General features: G+C 39.5%; 1 protein-coding gene across 2 annotated transcripts in view; it reads left to right on the top strand.

Annotated features, from left to right (window-relative positions):
- Window positions 1-495: 495 nt before the first annotated feature.
- The window catches only part of NCKAP1 (NCK associated protein 1), a 63,750-nt gene continuing 42,868 nt past the window's right edge, over window positions 496-21,377 (top strand). For both annotated transcript variants that reach the window (XM_082312809.1, XM_082312808.1), the window contains exons 1-2: window positions 496-664; window positions 13,676-13,786. In XM_082312809.1, coding sequence (XP_082168935.1) covers window positions 557-664; window positions 13,676-13,786 — 219 coding nt within the window. In that variant the 5' untranslated portion in view covers window positions 496-556. The remainder of the gene's footprint in view (window positions 665-13,675; window positions 13,787-21,377) is intronic.

Here is a 21,377-nt window from a genome sequence, read left to right as displayed (position 1 = left end):
AAGCGCCCTCGGAAAATTAGGGTCACCGGCGATGATAGTTGTGTCAATACACGCCGTGCAATGCCTTTCTGAGCTTCAGTTCTTGATTTCAGTCGGTTAAGTGAAAAAATCGGGTTTTGTTTTAAACCTTGAAGAAAAATGAACGTTCTCCATGGTTTTGAAGCACACCTTGGGCTTCCACCTAAAATACAGCCTAACGGCTCTGCTATAAAGAACAACGGCAGAAGACGCCAGCCAGGAAGGCCCGGCGCCGCGGGTAAGCCAGCCTCAGCCTCTCAGCCCGCGGCTGGCGGCGGGGCGGCCCCTCCGCTCCCCGCCGCCGCCGCCCCGAGCCCGCCCGCGCCGCCGCCCGCCCGCAGGGGGCGGCCGAGAGCCGCGCCACGTGACCCGCGCCGCGCCGCGCCGCGCCGCCGTGGCCACGCCCCGCGGAGGCAGCAGCGAGCGAGGCCGGCGGCGGCGGCGGGGGGAGAGGGGCAGCGCCGGGCCGGCGGCCGCGCCACGGCGGGGCTGCGAGCGGCGGGGCCCGGGCCGGGGGCGAGGAGCGCAGCGCGGCAGGATGTCGCGGTCGGTGCTGCAGCCGAGCCAGCAGAAGCTGGCGGAGAAGCTCACCATCCTGAACGACCGGGGCGTCGGCATGCTCACCCGGCTCTACAACATCAAGAAGGTGCGGGGGCCCCGGCGGGGAGGCGGGGGGAGGAACCGCCCCGGCGCGATCCCCACCGCCGCCGACCGACCGGGCCCCGGCCGGCCCGGCGCTCCGCCGCCGCGCGGCTTGCGGCTCGGCCGCCCGCGCTGCGGCCTAGCTGCGGGGCCCGAGAGGCAAGGCGGGGAGGCGGCGGGAGCCGCGCCGCCGCGGTCAGGCGCTCCGGCCCGGCCCGCCGCTGCGCCGCCTGCGGGCCCGGGGGCGGCGGCGGCGGCGGGGGGCGGGCCGGGGCTTCCCGGGCGGCCGCCGCCTCGCTACCTGGCCGGAGGGAGGGAGGCCCGGTGCTGCGCGGCGGCCGCAGGCCCGGCGCCCCCCGCCGCGGGGCCTAGGCCCGGCGCGGCCCCCGCGGCAGCCGGTGCCGCCCGGAGCCGCTCCCGCCCCGCCGTGCGTGAGTCACGGGAGCCGGGAGTGGGCTGCTCAGCCCGTGCTTTCCCACGCCGAGTTGCGAAACCTGTCGCTACCGAAGGGAAGGGTTTGGGGTAAAATTAGTAAGTTTAATTTCAATAAGTTCGAGGCGCGCGTTGCTTAGCAGCTCCCGGCGTGAGATGGAGCAGATGTTTGAAGCTGCCGTGGGTGCTAGCACTGCTCCCCGCCTTCCCGACGTGAAATAAATGGGTGTTCGCATAGGTGAGTGAGGTGGTTCGGCGGCGCAGGAAGCTGCGGGTCTCCGTATTGACGGAAAGGAAGGGTTACGCCTCCCTGCGTAGTTAATTCCTCTTCTGGAGGAAATCGTTGTGCTTTCCTATGTGGAAGAACGTAGTTCATGGCCATCCCCTGCTCCGGGTGCTTCATGTATCCTTACCAGCTTCATTTTCCTGACGTGCGATGCATCATCTGAATGTGTACGGCTGCTCGATCCACTTCGAATAATGAATATTCGTTAGGATTTTATTGCTTTGCCTTGAACGCAGTTATTTCTGAGAGGTTTTTCTTATTTCGAAGAAAATGTTAGTTATTACCTTCAAGCAGCGAGCATACCTTTGAAGGTTTAGCGTGTTAAAATTTCTGTGCCGTTCGCGTGCTGCGTTCAGCTGGCCTGTACTGCAGCAATAGCAGAGGGAGTTTTAGGTGCTTACTTGGTCGCTCTGTCTTCTGAACCCAGGTTGCTGTCAGGAGTGATCCTGCCTAACAGATCTGAGCTAAAGGACATGTTTTGTCAAATTGTTTTGCTCATATGGGAGACTTGTACTCCAGAAGTAATAAGGGCTACTTGGCTATACCAAGTGCAATGTTGATTTTGCTTAACATGTTGTTTCCAGGAGAGAAAAAAAAAAAACAACCAAACAAATGATTGAAGTATTCAGAAGTCAGTGTTGAACCAAAGCAATGTCAGGAGTTGATGTGCACTTGAGTGTTTCTGCAAATCTTCACTGACATAAATAAAGCATTTGAACTAAATTATTGCAAATTCCTATCTTTCTGAAATAGAAGTGAGGTTCCTTTTAGTTTGCAATTATGTACGTTGGAAAATTGCTTCAACTTAATAATTATATCAATATACACACTTTTAACACAAAACAGAAATTCCCTATTTATAGGGAAAAGCATCAAAATGGGGAAGACATTCATGTGTGCACTTGTTATGCTTTAAGAGAAATATACCAGGTGAAAAACAGGCTAGGGGAACTTTGGCTGAGCATAGCTGTGCTTTGGGGGGAGAAGGCAGGAAATGAGACAGGAAAAATGAAACCTCATCTTGACGTACAGCTATGCCTTAACCGTTGTGAGTGCAGACTCTGTTTTCATTACCAGTGTTCTGATTTGGGGACGCTTACTCACGTTAGGCGGTCCAGTGCCTGCAGACATGTTTTTGCTGGCATGTTCAGATGGCAGAGTCCTGAGCACGTTTGCCCATATGGTGGTAGCTTCTGCCGTTACTCATGTTAGTGAAGTGATGCGAATGGATAGGTTCTCTGTAGCGGAGCATCAGTGCTAGAGGTGACACCAGTTTTTCCTGCAAATGCCATGAACTGAGTCCAAAATTGCATAGGTCTTACATGCAGAGAGAGAGGAGGCATGGCCAAGCGGTTTGATTATTGCATGACGTGTAGTTTTGCAAATCTGGAGATGTCCCAGGCGCAACTCTGTGCATTCATATAGTGATTTGTGATTCAAATAGTTGTTTTCTTAAGCTGCAGTCAGTACTGCTTGACAGTGGTAGCTGGTTAGCTCTGATGGTGAGCCCCAGAAGTCTCGGGATTGATTGCTGTATTGTATTGGGGATCTCTCTTCAGCCCAGCTGCAGCATAGCTAGCTGCTTGGAACACTTTATTTTTCTTTATTTCTTTCTTTTCCCCCCCCCTTACTTTTTCCATCTCTGAAAACAGTCGATTCCAACACTGCTGTTTAAGATTCTCATAGCTTCCTCCATTGAAGATATCGAAACTCGAGTTACTAGAGATAACCACACAATATGTGGTATTGCGGTTAAAGGAAATGGTTAAGACTTTTTTTAATAAGAGGAAGTGAGAGGTGAAGTATTCATAGTTGCCTTTCAGATTGCTGTAGATGCTGTCTAGGGAGTAGAGATTTTAAAGGATTAATAATTTTCTCAACTGTTAGAAAGAAAGCAGGAAAATTTTACTTCCCAAGGAATTACAGAAGTTGTTAAAAGCCATTAGAAACTTGATATTTATACTTCATCTTCCTATATAAATTTCAGTTTTGATGTCATTCTGCTTATAGCTGTTAATTGTTCATCGTTTCCTGTTTACTGCCCTTCTGTACTGTTGTTGTCTTCTCAGATAGTTTAAAGTTTGTTGTTTTTAAGATAGAGTATCTGAATGTATGGGTTTTTGCATCTGAGTGTGACATGGAAAATACGAAAAGTGGAGTTACTAAGGTAATAGTGGACGATGAGACAAAACTCACATTTGATCTGCATGGAGGTAGATTTTTTGATGCTGCTGTTATTTTGAAGGATGACCCTTTGGTTGCTGCTTTCAGCTGTCTTTTGTGCTGGGACCAGTATTAGTCCTGAACTTGGAAATCTTACCGTTGTGGCTCCTCTCCTGGTTTGTTCCTTCTACTTTTTAAGAACTTATCTGCAATTACCCAGGGTAGCAACTGTATTATTGTTTTCCATGTAACTCTTTTGTCATTACTTGCCTACAACTAAACCTCTATAAATCAAAGACAGCAGGGTTTTTTTCATGCCATCCTGGCTCAGGTGAAGCTTGGATTTTGTGGTTACCTTTCAGAGCAGACCGAGACTGTGTTGGTAAGCTTTGTGTAACGCTGCCAGTACTGTCAAATAAGTGTATTGTTCAAGAGTGGTGGCAGAGAAATAATCTTGTTTTCTGTGGGCCTGTCTTTTGTTTGTTTATAAAGCCCTTGGAAACCGGGAAGTATTTGCAGTGAGAGATTTCATCTTAAAATACCTGAAGTATAGATTTAGCCACAGCAAATCAAGAGAGTGTGATTTTTGATGAATGTCAAAGCAATGCTACCATTGACAGAACTGCTAGGGATAAAATTGAAAGTTTTGAATTATTTAGAGTATATGTTATGCAAACGTGATGTGTCTGTTATTTAGCATTAATTGCTTTGCTAGCAATGTTCTCTTGTTATTCACGGTACAGGTTTTATGTTTGTGTGCAAAATTTTTTCTTAAAATGTCATTAACAAAACAAATTCTTTTGACTTTCACAACTGCGATGATTACATAGTATCTGAAAAGTGAGAATCTTAAACCAATTCTTAGATATTCATAACCAAACTGAAGTCATAGATAAGGAACAGAATAAATATTTGCAGGGGCTTTAGCTGACTTTATTTTTACTGTTCCAAACTAAAAACGTGGTCCTAATCCTGTTGTGAGCACCACATAGCTGAGTATGAAGCCAGATTTAAATCATTTAGCAGGTGATTAATTGCCAGTTAGTTCTTTAAGGATGTAATAGTGGGAATATTGGAATTTTACCTGTATTGAGCACATTACTTGTTAGCCATTTTAAAGACTGAGTACTTTTTATTTTCCCTATTTATTTTCTCTTCTGCAGCAGTTGAAGTACATACTCTTTTCAAAAGAGCAAGACAAGGCACATGCTGTGAGGGAAAGAGGAGGACTGCATCAAGTCTCCCGTGGTAAAACAATGACAAGTTGACCAGATCAGCCAAGGCTGAATAGAGGTCAAATCTTACTTCACCAGCCTTTTACGCTGCTTATGAAATTGCAGCGAAGAAAAAGATCCCAAAAGCTCCAAAACTGGACGGGAGAGGACTTGACAAAGCCTAAACATTGCAGGGGACAGTTGTAAAAGCCAGTTGATAAACTGTACTGTTTTGCTCAGGCACTAGAGCGGTTCTTCAGGAAAAAGTAGGAGAGATTTTAGGTGACTGGGAGAACATGGAGAAGTTTCCAGTCTGAAGTTTGGAAGGGTGTAGGATTATATCACCCTTTTGACACGGAGCTCTGTGCTGGAGGGCAGAGCTTGGAGCTGAGGGGAAAAGCTCACAACTAATCTTGTTTTGAATTCTAAGTCTGGTATTGGAAAGAACAGATGATGTCTTCAGGTCATCAGGAAGTGTCTTAGGGTGGGGCAGTATTGCTTCTAGTGCTTGACAGATGTCAGCAGTTCTTTAAAGATTAAGATGACAGTATATGTTGGTCTATTTGTGTTTGTGATCTTGGAGGACTGGCTCAGAATAGTGTCCCACTGATGATAAGAAGAGGAGGAAACCTCGAACAAACTTACAGTCAGTGCTGGCAATAAAAAAAAAAAAAAAAAAAAAGATTCCTTTGCTCAGGAGCAAACACAAGCTGATGATACCATGTCACGTTATTTTTTTTTAGACTCAGAAAAGCAACTAATTTTGTAAAGAAACAATGAGACTTTCTAATACAATGTAAAAATATCCCTTGGTATCTTCTAAAATATACAGAGAGAAAGCCAGGTGGATTTTTCCTTTTGCATCAAGTGTAGATCCCTGGAATTATCTTGCATTGTTTCTTTGTTTACAAATATGAATTACCTGCCCCCCGGTTCCCGTTTATTTGCCCTGCCATGTGTTGACACAAAAAGAAATCCAGTTTTAATTGCAAGAGATTTTTAAGGTCGTGTGCAGAGGAGATACAGCTAAAAAGCCCTAACAGTTCACGTTTTAGATTCAGAATAGACAGGGCATTCCCATTGCCTTGCTTTCTTTTATTAAGATGTTACTTTATAAATCACATTTAGGGAAAGTTTTGTGGCAGTGAAACTTCTCCTTATTTTTGTGCTTTGTATTTCACCTGCCCCATATTTGATTAATAGAACCAAGTGCTTACTTAAACAGGTGCTACAAACACAAGAGGACAATGTGAATTAATCACTGTACAGATAGTGTCAAACTAAGTGTATTTCTTTCATTGGCGAGGTGACAGGTCACTCTAGTATGGATAACTTAGCAGAAATTTTACACATTGACCTTAGCAAGGCTGCTGACATTACCTCATCTGATTGTTCTCACGAACAATCGAAGGAAGTACAGTCTGGATGAAATTGTAATGATGAAAGCAGATGGATAACCATATTAGGGAATGCTTATAAAGATCTTACTGTCAGATCGTGGTTCAGCAGGGTCCTGTTGGGGTGTGTCTTACCTCTGGTTCCAGTCGCTCTTTGTATTAACAACCTAGATAGCGACTACAGTGTGCTTAATGAATTTGTAGGTAGGAAACTGGGAGAAGCTACAGAAATAATGAAGAACCTAATTGGAATTCAGTTTGAGGTTAACAAGTTGTAGGTGTGGTCTAACAAACTTGGAGGTGGCTGAGCAAGTATGATTGTAAGCTATTCTGTGCTTAGTGACATTTAAAATACAAAATGAAAAGTAATGAGATAGGTCCCCAGAAAATAGCTGGGAGACGTTAAAGACATGCCAGGGCAAACGTGAGCCAACTAAGTTTCACTGCAAAAAATCAGGGACAACATGAGGTTTTATAACGTGTGAGCAAGATACTCTGAAAACAAAGACAGTAATCCTTTTGCTCTGCATGGCACGCATTGAGACTCATCTGAGATGTATCTGATTCAACACACTTTTCAAGAAAGATGTGGACAAAATGGATAAAGTCCAGAGCAGAATAATAAGAAAGACCAGTGGTGCAGAAAATTTCACCCATTAAGAAAATGGGGACATTTTTTAAAAAGTAAATTAATAAGTGATACAAATTCTTAAGTATTTAGGACTGCTGTAGAGAGAAGGGGAGTAGTTTGTGCAATTCAGTATGGCCACAGAGATCAAGAAGTGATTGATTAAATTGTAGAGAGGAAAGTTCAGTTTAGATCTCAGAACTTTCTAATGAAAAAGATCATTAAATATTGAAAAAGACTGTGAGAATGTTTTTGAACATAGCCTGTTGGAGACCTGTAAGTAAAGATTTGGCAGACATCTCCCAGGAGCAACATAGGTACAGTTGATCCTGCTTTGGAACAAGAAAGTAGGGTAGGCAATTTTCCAAGGTCCTTTCTAGCCTTTTCTTCTGATTTCACATGAGTTTACATTTTAATGGGTTGGATCTCTGAGTAGGGATACACTAGGATATAAAATATATACTTCGGGGTTCAAGACACACTGAATAATGAATAATGGTGGGGAAGACATCTTGCTTAGCTCTAGAAAACATTAGACTGACTTTTAACACCTTTAATTGTAATTTTGAATTAATATGAAAGTGCATTATCTTTCAACTTTTGAACCTTCATGCATGAAAAGTGCGATAGCTGTTAAATTTATAATAATTTTGAGCCATATTTTGGATATGTCCGAGGCCTATAGAGACTGTCCCAAAATGAGTTAACTAGAGACTTTCTTCTGATTCCAGGTCCTGATTGGATCATGGAAACAATACAGTTCTGGTTGAATCTGTTAGCATAGTTTATATATAAAAAATATAGGTTTACCTTTTGTACAGGTATCATTTACGTAACTGGAAGCATCAGTAATGTTATTTACTTGGTACAGGATTACCCAAGTGATACTGGTGTAGGACAGTTAAATTTTAGCCATCAAAAGCATTAAACTATACTCTAATAATTTGTCCATGTGGGACTGACTAATTCTTGCATCTGCTTGCATTGCTGTTGAGAGGGACAAGGCTTCATTCACAAAGCTTGTCTAGGACCAGCCTGTTTATTATTAAACTTAGGCTTCCACAAAAGCTAAAATACAGCAAAGCGGTTGTGGTAGGCTTCTTCAGAGATGTTAAGGCAAACATAGTGTGAACTGTTTCCTTACATATTCACCATTCAAAGCAGCTCTTTATTGATTATTCACCTCTCTCCTTCTCAGGAGTTCTGCTTTTTCAAAATTATAGATTGTCAGTTTGTAATCTCATTATTTTAAATGCATGGCAGAAACAAAGAATAAATAATACGTTTCATCCTACTGAAATCTAGAGTTAATGATGAACCTGTCTCTTTGAATGTTTCTTTGCCATGTATTATTTAGTATAATTTATAGGATGCATAGCCGCAAACCAGGCATTCAAACTTATAGATACATTTTAGGGTGAAGTCTTTAATGTCAGCAGCTATTACAAGGGAAAAATGGTTTTACTGTGCATGCCTTTCTTGCGTGTCAAGAGAATGTGCTGTAGTAAACTGTAAATGGTACATACAGGAGTGTTTTTCCCATTTTTTTAATACGAGAAATTCCATTTACTAATGAAATTCCGTTTACTAATGGAAGTTGCTAACTCAGGGGATGGCTTATTTTTTTGCTGTTGTTGAAATTCCATCAATTTGCTGGTTAAATTCACAGAGTTTTTTAGTGCAGATTCATTTGTAAATGAAAGTTGAAGGTGAGGTGATTTGTTGACTAAGATTTATTGCAGTATATTTTGTCACAGTCCAGTCGAACTGTGCTCAGCAGTGTTTTATCTCAAGTCTGCAGTAACAGTAAATCAAGAGCTCTTGAAGTAATAAAAGCATGTTAAATTGCTGCAAAATATGACTTGTTTTATAACCATCTTCTGATGTAGGAGGTTTGGGGGATGAAAATAGGAAATTATTGATTCAAATGGCCCCGTTTCTCTTTTATTGGGAAACAGCCCTGCTAATCATTTGGAATAGAATAATTTAGGTTGGAAGACCTTTAAGATCGTCAAGTCCAACTGTTAGGTTGGGCTTAGCATCAAAAAGAAGGGTATAAAAGGTATTTCTATAACACAGTAACATATTTAGGCTTTTGTTTTTTCAATCATCCTACACTATGTAACTCAAGTAATACTTCACAATGTTCTTACTCAAGGGCATGTGGCAGGTTTAGGTAAAAAGCATGAGTGAAGTTTAGGTTTTCTAAATGCAAGTTTGCACCCTGTGTATACTATGCCGTGGCACTGGCTTTTGGCAATCATAGAATCGTTAAGGTTGGAAAAGACCCTTAAGATCATCGAGTCCAACCCTTAACCTACCACTGCCAAGTCCACCACTAAACCATGTCCCTAAGCACCACATCTACCCATCTTATAAATACCTCCAGGGATGGAGACTCAACCACTTCCCTGGGCAGCCTGTTCCAGTGCCTGACCACCCTTTCAGGGAAGAAGTTTTTCCTAATGTCCAACCTAAACCTCCCCTGGCGCAGCTTGAGGCCGTTTCCTCTCATCCTATCACTTGTTACTTGGGAGAAGAGACCGAGCCCCACCTTGCTACAACCTCCTTTCAGGTAGTTGTAGAGAGAAATAAGGTCAGGTACAATGATTGTACCTGAACATAAACTTCCCTTTATTCATGTCACATCAACTGGATATATGTAGTTATTTTGCTGATGGATGATTTTTTTGTTCTCATCCAACATCCACTGTCCTCAAGTAGGAAATCAAATGTTAGGCTTTGATTTTTGCAGTGATAGCTGTAACTGTATTGGGGAAAAAGGTCTCTTTGCTGTATCTCTTAATGTTGGTACACTCGGGGCCAAAGGCAGTTGTACTGGATTCTCTGTTCTTCTTTAGAGGCTACTTATCTTAAATGTAGACCTTAAGCAGGTTTTTGTTGTTGGGTATTTTCTTGTTGGCTGCTTCTGAATGAGTACAACCTAGAAAGTGAAGCTATGTAGTATTCTTCATTTTCAAAGTGGAAATAGTATAGAAGAACCTAATAGCATCAAGTGAAGAATAGAGTCTGAATTTTGTTTAATAACAATAATCTAGTTATCTAGATTATTAGGCTAGGTAGGAAAACGCTGCTTTAATTCAAAACGTGTGGCGTAGTAAAGCATCTCTAAGCAGTACACGTAGTCTGATGTGTCTTATCTGAAGTTTGATGGCCTATGCATATGATAGCAAAGATGTATTCTAAATAATGAGTCTCTTAGCTATAGAAATCATGTTGTTCTTGTTACAGCTGGATGCACAGAATCAGATCAGGGAAATACGTTCACTTAGTTGAGAGCTTATCATACCATTCTAAAGCGCTGTGGAAAGAAATGCTGTGTAACTTGATAGAAATCCAGTTTCTGAGTCCTTTTTAGTTTGTTTTTTTTTCATTACTTAGATTAGTCTCTGATGGTAGCTTTGCATCATCTTTTTCAGCGTAACTGCTTGACAGCTGTTTAGTAATGTACAAAGGAATTTACAGAGGACTGCTGGGAGATTCTTTCAGTATAATATTTTGGGGCTGAAGCAGCTGGAATCCCATAGCTTCAGAGCTGTATTCCATGAATGCTGCACTACTAAGAACATTTTTAATTCTCAAATTTCTTTTTAATGCTCAAAAAATGTAGCCATTCTTTTGTTTGGTTGTTTGTTTTTTTTTTAAAGATGAGAAATGAAAAAAGGTTATTTCAGCCCACTTAGGGGAAAAAGTGACATCTAAGGCTGATTGAGGAAGGGCTACTGCATTTGGCGAATTCTCAAAATTCTGTTTGAATGCTGGAGAGCTGTATATGGCAAAGTGATCTTTGTATGCTGTACCAGGATGTTCCTGCCTATTACAGTACTGACAAGGGATTTTATATTGACTAATACAGCTCTTAAAAGCTACCTTTCTTATCTACATTCTAAGACCATTGCCCTCAATGTCTTTGTTCTTTCTGCAGTGCAAAATTGTGGTTATGTGCCTTACCACACTTTAACACTTGTGTGAAAGTGCTAGGATTGAGGTTTGTGTTTTCATTTTTCTTATGCTTTCTCGAGTAAACTGTAGTGAGCTTGAGCTTCATAGGTCTGTTTGCCATTTTAGGAGAGGTTTAGCTTACGTAGACTGTTTTACATGGGATGCTGAATGCAGGTAACAGTATGAATGAAAACTGTATTGATGCAACAACGCTAGTAATCAAATAATAGCAGTTCTTAGAAAGGAGCTGAGCTGCTGTGGAGTATGGGAGAGGGAAGGAAAAGGCATTGACCCACTGGTTTGGTGGTGTCTGTTGTCCTCTTTCTATTCAGTCCACATAGGTAGGCTTGTACAGCTTTTTAGAAGCTGGAATTTTGGAACTGTACCAAGGATACCTTTTATATCTTGCAGCAGTTTTCTTTCTTATCTATGGATGAATCTTGTGTAGTTTATTAGTAGAAAGAATTACAGTTGCTTTAAGTGTGATGTTAGCAAACAACGGGAAGGAGCAAAGCTCTCTTGCATATTCAAGCATATCGAGGGGATTGCCAGTTAAACTGAGGATACTATTTGTCACCTCTGGGAATGGAGTTCCTGAAGCCATGCCAAGATGTGCATGTTAGCATTTTCAGATGTCTGTTTCCATGTGAATGATCTGTGTGTAAGAGCTTGGGTAGAACATAATTTTTAGTAAACATTTTGGAAAGCTGATTTATAGGAGGAAAAACATCTGTTGCTAGGAAAAATAAGGAGTGTATGTAGAAGTAATGTTTCAATTCAGACTGAAAACATTAGGAAGTCAATGGTGGCAGATACCTCATCTCCTATATAAGAGCAACCATATTGGATTTTAACAGGCCACAAATATATGTTGTCCATTAAGCTGTTTTCTTAGCTTGTAGTCCTTCTTTTAGTAGAGAAAGTGATATAATGTATGGCAAGGACAGAAAATGGAAACAATCTGACACAGATTCTGACAAACCCATGGCATCTAGTTAATTAAGACTTTGTAAATTTGAAGCGCGCATTGTTTGCTTTTTTGATGTCGATTTACAGTATAATTTTTACTTTTGAAATTATGTAAAGACTTCAAAGTGTGTACAGAATAGATCTTCTGTGGCACGCATTGTTTGCTGCTGTAAGAATATCAAAGCAACTATTTAATATCTAATTGATAATGTGGATGTTGCTGAATTTATGTTCATTATAAATTCCTCTTGGAGTATTATAGATGTGACGTTTTAATACAATTTAGTATTTTTGTGGAAAAAATTAGTGAATGTGAGAGTTTTGGTATTAGAGTAGTATGTTAGCATACGTCATGATGGTCATGTACTGCTGGTAGGAGTTTTAGAAACTTAAAATAATGACTCTTTTGTTTTTTTTCTTGGCTACCGTTTCTTTTTCAGGTATGTAAAACTTCACTGAGTTTCTCTCCTTTTCCCCCCCGTAGTTGCATGTGATGTTTGTTAACTCCTTTTTTTTCTCTCCCTGCCTGAACTTAGTTTGGAAATACTATTAGAAGTTACATGTTTCAGCATATAAGCAGCACTTTGCACAATAGTAAAATTCTAATAAGTACATGTAAAGTTGTTTGTGAGTATTAGAATAATCACCATTGAGTAGAAAGTATGCTGCCTAGAGTAACAGATGATCGTAATGTTCTCTTGGATGTAGGTAATAGTGTATTAGTTCACTTAAATGTAACATATTTTAGAATTTAAGAGTAATTTGTTTATATGTAATTTTTCTCTCTTTTTATTACACTGCTTTCCCAGCAAGGACAAGTTTGGAAGGTTTGCAAAGCTTTTCACCTTCCCTTTGCCCGCTTGCCCGCTTTCAGAATCGGTCTCATACTCCATGACTTCTGTCTCTACAGTCCACAACTCGGTCATAGAAATCAATGTGGAAAAGTTTTTAAATGAGCTGTCATTTAAAGTTCACTATGTTGCGTAGAAACGCCTAGCATGTAATTTAGTTTTGCATGAGACACGAAACTCCTTTGCAAACCCCTATGAGGACTATAAAACTAAATGAATATTTGAGAGAAAACACAATTTGAGCACAAATTTTGTCATGTAAGTAACGCTGCTTTTAGTGTGTTTCTCCAAACTAAATGGTATAGCATGGCTTGCTAGTCAGAGTAGTTGAGAAGTGTGTCTGACAGCATGCACTGTAGCTGGCAAAAGTAGGTGCTTCGTCAGTCGTTTGTCCACAGAAGCTGTTCTGATATGTCTGTAAGTTATTTAAGAGACTTAACACTTAGTTGCGACTTCTGTTCAGATCAAAATTTAATGACATTTCTTGATTGCTGCTTTTAAAGCATAGCCTATGCTACTGTCGGAGTAAAGAAAATGAGCAAAACTTGAGTTCTTAATTAAGGAAATAGGATACTTTAGGCAAGTACTGGTGGTTTTATTGTGGGATGGAAAATTGTCTTGCAGTTAACAATTTAAAGAAAAATTAAATGCAGATTGGTGGTGGGGCTTTTAATTCTGTTCCACAAAAGATAGTTTAATCATTTAATGTGCCCAGCGCTGTCCTCCACAGATGATGACATGATTGAATTTTCTAACAGTTATTAACTCCAGATGAATACAACACTACCTCAAACCAGGAATAGCATTAAAAGGAAACCATTTTTTTTTCCTCCTTCTTTTAGGATTGAGTTTTTTCCCTCACTGCTGTTCTGCACTAACTGCTTTGATACTTCCATGCATCTTTTTCAGTAGAAGAGCATCTCTGTACTGTTTCCCATTGCATATTTCAGCTGTGACAGTCCCTGCACTTTGCCTTTCATTTTATCACCTGCTCACTAAAAACAAACAAACAAAAAAGAATCTTTCTAGTTTGTCTTCAGATTTGCACCTATCACTTAGCTTTAGACGAGTGATTGTATTTTTACTTCATTTTTTATTGTATTTTTTTATAGGCATGTGGTGACCCCAAAGCCAAACCATCCTATCTTATTGACAAAAACCTGGAATCTGCTGTCAAATTCATAGTCAGGAAGTTTCCGGCAGTAGAAACACGCAACAACAATGTAAGTAACTAAATGGCTATATAAGTATTTTTCTCAATACCCTTCAGCACTTGTTGCTCAAATATATGAGATTTTATGTATTCTTATAAAGCACCTGATGCTGACAGTTGCAGTTGGAATATAGTTGTTGATTCAAATGTCTGACAGAATACTTCAGAAAGAACTGTCTCCAATGAGAGACTATTATACTGTAATTCTGGATTGGTTTTGTTAGGGTAGGACACTTTCTGGTTTTCCTTTTGCCTACTCTTTTCTGTTCCATTTCGAAGAATTGTCAATGGGAAGTAGTCCTCGAAAAAATCATGCCCTATTTTGATAGCAGAAATTCTTGGTGACCAGCCTGATTGCAGAAGATGGAAGTTGCATAACTTTATTTGTGATGAGAGCTGACCAGCAGATCAAAAAAAGGCACCTGACTGCAAAGTGTGAAAATCTGTTTGTACTTTACAGATGCTCGTACCGTATAGGTGCCCTTGCCTATGAGGTCAGTCCCTGTGGGAATAAAGACTGCTTTAGTATGTCAGGAGAAACCTTGTGATGTACAAAAATACAGAAATGTAATTGTTTCCTCCTCAGATGTAGTGAGTTCAGTTGCAGTAGGAAATTATTTTTCACCCTTCTAAGTGATCCAGTATTGCTGAATTTGACTTTGTAGCCTTTTAGAGATAATGAAGATTGTTAGATTACAGGTAGGCTTTTTGACAGGTGATGTACCCTTGTTTCTCTGTTTCAATTTGAAAGTCAAGGGAAAGCTTTTTGTTTTACCTGCTTATATTTCTTTCCAAAGGTGGAAGTGGAGGTAGGTGTTGGGTTTGCATGTTCCCTGCATGCAACTACTTGCATGTGTGCTTGAGAGGTTTAGGCTGGCTTTAAGCATTCAGGTTTCTGCAGAACGCTAGTGGTAATAGCAGTGGGAATAATTAGTTTCTTTTACAATGCCATCTAGAATTTCTATGTAATGTCTCCAGTAATACCAATGAAAAAAAAATCAGAAAAACTTGCCCTTATGGAGGAAACTATTTCAGTAACATTGCTTTCTCACTTTAAAATTTTTACATGTTTTGCATTGTTTAGTATCACTCATCTTTGTATTGAAGTTGATTGTGTTAGTAACAAATATGGCAAATTCTTTATCAAAGTTATGTAAAAATAGTAAACCCTTTAAACCCTGTTTGGTCAATGCTTCTGTATTCTCTAAACTTCAGTGGCAGCTCTACTATTAAAAGTGAAAGATTATGCACACAGAATTTGTTTAATGCAGTTGCATGTATGGTCTACATGTCTTGCGGTTGTTGACCATGAATTTGGAGCTTAACTAATGATAGATATTTAAGGATTTGGTACTGTGAAGTTTATGGAAAGAGATCAAAGCTAACTTGATATATTTTGACAATCACAGTTTCTAAAACAGGACACGCTCATAATGTTTTGTCATTGCCTTGTGTTTATTTACCATGAGCCAGCCAGGCCTGTGTTTATTAAGCACAGTTATCAAAAGCCTACCCTCTTTATGTATGAGCACAGTTTAAAGTAGGGATTTTGAGTTCTAACAGTAGGCAGCTGAGGTTTCCCTCCCTGAGGTCAGAGCTGACGGCAGTTTGCTTGTCTTAGTTATTTACAGATGTTTTCCTGTAGTGTGTTGTGTGTCCCAAAAGAAACCTTTACCCATAACAGATACCTAGTGAGACAAAAGCCATGTCATGTGCAGAGAAAGTTCTAGTTTGATGTAAGATAAATTTTTGTTTGTAAACCTTAGCTTCAAAAAGGCAGAAGCATCTAGCTCCTGGTCAGGAAGGTGTTCCCCTCCTCGCTCTTCCTTTGTCTCCCTCCTCCCACTGGCCACCAGCCAGCTCACTGTATATTAGGAGGGCATACCAGTGAGTTCCTTCAGTAGGGAAACGGGTGATCAGAGATTTGAAAGGGCAGGAAGCTTATTGAAACAAGGACACATCAATTAATGAAATATTACAAAGGATTATTGTAGGGGAAATAGTGGAGAAGTCATAACCTGGGCTTCCTCCTTGCAGTGAAAATTCCAGGACAGCCTTTCAGGGAGGCATTTTGGATTTTCTATGTTCAATTCCAGCGGTTGCCATAGCTTACCATTGTGCATCTATACAGTTAGTAATACCTATTGACTTGTCAGTAGGTGATGTTGCTAAACAAGCTTCCATTCGGTGAGAGAAGCAGTGGTGCCTGCTTTTTTGATTTTTTGACCTATTCTTAGCTGGCAGTTTGTTTTTCTCGGGTGCCATCATTTAGTGTGTTTTATGTCTCAGAGGTGAACAATGCATTTTATTGAAGAGTGAATCAGATAAATGCCCGATCTCGAAAAGCCTGCATTTTTAGTCTTTTGAAACAAGTGATTCTGTTATGTTTGCTATTGATAGCTTTTACATCTTTATTCACAAAAAATACAGCTCCTGGTTTTGTTCCTCCTTCAGTGTTTGACATGCTGAGTCAGACTACAGCGATGTCTGACAATCGCTGATTTTCAGTATTGTAGCAAGAGTAAAAGTTTATGAGCAGTTCAAACAAAAATGAAATGCCCGATGAATCCTTGCTGACCAGGCTAAAAAATAAAATGGAATAGTTCATCTTCCAGAGGATCGATTACAGATAACTCTGGACCTCATTAGTTCATAACTCACTCTCTCCTGTTGTCCTAGGGCAGTCCCTGTGATCTCTTACACTTGCCCTTTCTTCTCCAGTCACCATGTGAGCCACATAACCTTGCAAATGTGCAGTTTGAAGACTGAGCTCTTAAATCAACTGTTAATGATGTTGGCCAGCAATGTAGTACTGCTTAATAGTGTACGAAATACCTGCAAAGGAGGGACTGTATGTAAACAAAAAAATTAAAGGACTGACAAAGTGAGAAACAAACATTTTAGAGTCCTATCTGAAAAGAAAGCTGTATAATAATAAAGAGTATCTATCTTCTGTGTTTGGGAAGCCTTAGTATTTATATTTGTTTTAAATTGACTAAAGCTTTGCTTTGAAAAAGCCTTCTAAACTGGAGAAGCCTTCCAAAAAGCTTTATAGCACCATCATTCTTGGTCAGATCAGTGATCTGATTGTGCTAGTATTGACTCAGGGTAACGTTTATTTTTACTGAATTTCCTTGACTGGCTTCAGAAGAAAAGTTCCAAAGTAAGCGACGCAGAAGCAGCCTGATTTTTCTGAAGGTTTTTTAGACCTCATCCTCTTATAAGGTGTACAGGCAATGTTCTCACCACAGAGAAATCAAAAGGGAATATACAGAACTCAAAAAAAAATGTAGTAGCACCTAAAAATTGCTCTTCTCAGTCAATGCTAACATTTAATGCCATTGTAAAACCAGAATAAAATACTTCACGATGGGGAACTGAAGATGCAGGGAGAAAAGACGTAGGTTTTCTGTAGATGGTGTGTGGGGTCTGAAAAATCTGCTGCCTGCACAGGTAAAGCTCTGTGTCTTAGTGTGATGGAGCTAGCCTCCTTTCTGCTTTCCAAAACACCACATATGGGAAGTAGTGGGAATATCAGCCTTCTTTCTTGAACATATGTTTTTCTTTTACTCAGATTGCTCCTCAGCAATTGCCCTGTAGAAAAACTTCCTGTATTTTTAAATGTCTACTGGAGAAGTTAAGGCTTAGTCACTGCTTAGCAGTAAGCAGACCAGCGAAACATTACTCGGAAGTTTGTAAGTGAATGGTTAGTGGGAGAAACCTCCATGTTTTCTGCGTACTGCTGATCTTCATCTTTTAGTAGCTATCTTCCCAGTATTGTTCGTATCAATTCCATTATGGTTTATATTGACTATACATTCCGTTTCTTAGGAGATAGTATTTTGGGGCATTATTTCCCTGATTAAGTTGTAATAATTTTCTGCTGTATTATGTCAGCAGGGACTGAAAACAAGATCATATGAGAGTAGAGTACAAGCAATGCGAGCATTTCCAGCCTGCCTGTGTTAAGATCTGTAGATGTAAATTAGTTCACTTTACATTTTATTTACTTTTTCTTCATGGGTGTGTTGGCTTTTTCCTTTTAGATCCCAGTATGTATGTTTGGTCTGCTTACTGTGTCTTTCACAGTTTCACTTTATAGTGAGCTGGTTGCGTCGCAAATTAGCTGGATGTGGGAGAGGTGGTGCGGGCACAGCGTGGCTGGACCTCCTTGGCTAAAGCTTATTAGAAGACATGTTAATGCATGCTTTTATTAAATGCTTTTTTTCTATAATAAAATTATTGAAATATGTGCTTTATAACCAGTCTTGCTTTTTAATTTGTGATAGGTGCTTGCAATAATTAGTCTTTCTCAAAACACTTCACTTTTTGAAATACTCCTTTCAGCCCCTGCAAGGGGTACAGTGTCAAAAAGAAGATGTAATTTGTTTGTCTGCTTGTTTCTAAGGAAGCTTTTAATATTGTAATTTGCACAATGCTAGTGAAGATAACTTTAAATAGATAAAATTAGATAAAATTCTCTTCCAAGGAGAAATCAGGGTTTCAGCTGTGCTGCTTCATGTATTTGTAATTCTTTTTCTCTAAAAAACTTTTGAGGAAACGGTAGGGTAATTAACACCCATGGCAGCTGATTTCTTAAGATTAGCTTAAGCAAAGTAACTTAAATCCCCAAATTCAGTAAACTTAAATATTTTTCCCCAGCTTTCTGGAGTTCTATATCTGTCTGTCGAGTCTGGGAGACTCGATTTTTCAGACACCTTATTGCTTACTTAAGCAATAAAAACCCAACTCCCTATATTCTACCACAAAACTAACTGGGTTCCTGGCCATGAAGACTAAAATCTTTTCCAGGTAAGAGGATGCCGTGCTTTCCTTGCACGGCTGCCTGTTCAACTCTGCTCACTGCTGCTCAAGGAACATACATTGCTGAAGGGACTGCAAATGAAATTGGTTTTCCAAAACTCACCAGGGCAGTAGTTTAGTTTACAGGAGATCCCCCTGCACGAGTAAAGCCAGACGACAAGTAACTAGTATCTGTTCAGCTTTGTACAAGCAGTTGAGATTTCTTGTGCTCCAGAATAGGATGTACTAAGTTTATTTCAGAAGAAACAGCAAAATATCTGCGACAAATAAAATTTTATCTACATTTAACTAAAAATCATTCAGAATTGAAATTGCTCTGCTAATGCCTTGCTCTGATCCAACCACACCTACTGTTCTGATTTTGTACGCAGTATCATGTCTGATATCTTCAGTTGTTGCTTGCATAAGACTGACTTTGCAGCTTAAAATGACTTATGCTATAATATAATCAGAGAATAGTACGTAAAATTTTTCAGCCTATCATTTGAAAGTGAGCATTTTTTCCTAGAGATTCCAAAAGGTAATGTGAAATCTTAAAGTCTCTTTAAAATGTTTCACCAAACAGAACTGTCATAATGTAACTTACCTTTTTTCAAAATTGTAAGTATTATCAGCAGCGATGTTTATATTCATGGCTTAACCGCCGATTGTGCATGAATTTGAGATGGAGTAGCATCCAAAACTAATTTATTTTATATCAATTTTTGTAATAAATCATTGTAGTACACTGCTGTAAGTCAAATCAGTCCATATGAGTCACTTGCCAAGCTAAACCAACTAGTCATGTGCTCACTCTTGTTGCTTAATAGCGTATGCAATACCTGCAACGGAGTGAATGTTTGTAATACTTAACCTGTTTTCTTCATCCATTAAAACTGAAATCCTCTTTGATTTGATGATTGACAATTTAAGAGCTTGGGCATTAGAAAAAAAGTGAAACAAAAAAACCCTCATTAATACCTAAACAGTATTTTAGTTAAGCAGTGTTACTGAGATGGCATTCCAAAATAAGTTTTCATGCATTTCAAATGAAGTCTTCCATGATTTCATGACATAAATGTAAGGATGAAGGCATCTAGAGACATATGTCCAAAACATTTTTATCTATAGAATAGCACAGACGAGACTTCTATTCTGTAAACAGTTGCCTCGGAAATGTCAAGACCTGTGGCCAAAACTTGTGCAATACAGTAATACATAATAAGTCTAATGTAGGAATTACTGTATGAATTTATGTAAAAGAAAGTGAGAGAATGGGGAAACTGTTCCTTATGACTGACAGGTAGATCAGTTTTTAAAGAGGAGCCTCACTGCTCCAGTTGTCTGCCATTGTTAATAATATGGTCAGCCCTGGGGCCAGTGACAGTTGTGGAGGGTCATGGGTGACTATTTTCTTTTCAAAAGAGTTAACTTAGTGCTAGAAACTTGAAAACAAACCAAAAATAGATCTTGCAGTAGAAACATTAGTTTAGTAAACATGTTAAATATTCCATTATCTCTTTTTATATGCAGCCTGTCACTTCAGAAGCTGCTTTTAATTGGAAATAACAAAACCAAGGACACATCCATTGTTCTATAGTTAGTTTACAGAATTTAAACCTCATTTTCTTCATTTGATTAGATCCTTCTCTCTCCCCACCGTTCTGCTATGGATTTTGTAGATACAGAACTTTGTTCACATGAGTTGAATTTTTAAAATCTTCATCTGAAGACTCTACAGGAGGCAAGCATAGTGAGTATAATAAATGACAGTAAGAATAGTGACAGTGATGATTTACCCCTGTCCCCAGAATTTTACCAGTCAGAATTTGTAATACTGCTTTTTGGGGCTTGTATTCCAGCTAGTAAGATTAAGTTGATGGTGTTTTCTCTGAGGAGATTGTAATATCTATGGTGTCAGTTTGTAGAAAACAAATACAAGTGTTTAATGACCATACTTGCAGGAAAAATATCACACTGGTGTAAGAAGGAGAAAATTCCTCTACCTACTGTATATTCACAGATCGTGAAATAAGACATTTATTCACATACTACTGCTATCAGTCAATTAAATATGATAAAATAGTTACAGAACTACAGTTATCCTCTGGTTTTCCACACACAAAACTCTCTGAACAACCTTTTCTAGTTGTCTCGTATTTTTCCTGTGCCTTCATATTAACTTGTATTTATTCACATTGTTAATATGCCAGCATCTGTGTCATTACTTTGTTGTCTCTGAGCCATTGTGTTCATGTAAGCTTTAAGTGAGGCTGTCTTGCACTTTCCAATTTGTTTTTCGCTTCCTTTAATGCGCTGCTTTTAATGTACTTTCTCTGTGTACATAATTAGTTCTGTAAAGATTTGGGGGGTTTAGTATGAAGAAGGAAAGGCACAAGACAACTTGGTAAAGATCAGTTACTTCTCTTGTAGATAATGTACTTGATAAAGTGTCAGCTTCACTCTCTGGTATTTAAAATCCTGTTTTATAAATAATATTCAAATATGATTGGAGAGGTGGTATTTTGTTTATAGACAAAATAATTGATTTCAGATAAATTCTTTCAATTTTTTTTAATCTTGCTATATTATGCAAAATAATATACAGCTTTTCATACATCTTAAATCTAATTCCGCTCATTCAACAAAAACACTATTGTCCTTGTTGGTATAATTTGTACCTCATTCTTTAAGAATAAATAAGACTTATGTCTAACCAATCAACAAGGCATGGTTAGCTGTAGTGAAAATAATCTTTTGATGCTAGTAATGTTTTAAGAGTTATTTCTTCCGCTTAT

The sequence above is a fragment of the Platalea leucorodia genome (assembly GCF_965183815.1).
Source record: "Platalea leucorodia genome assembly, chromosome: 5".
In the NCBI taxonomy this organism is placed as follows: domain Eukaryota; kingdom Metazoa; phylum Chordata; class Aves; order Pelecaniformes; family Threskiornithidae; genus Platalea; species Platalea leucorodia.
Note: the sequence above shows the minus strand (reverse complement) of the source record. Positions and strands in the feature narration are given on the sequence as shown.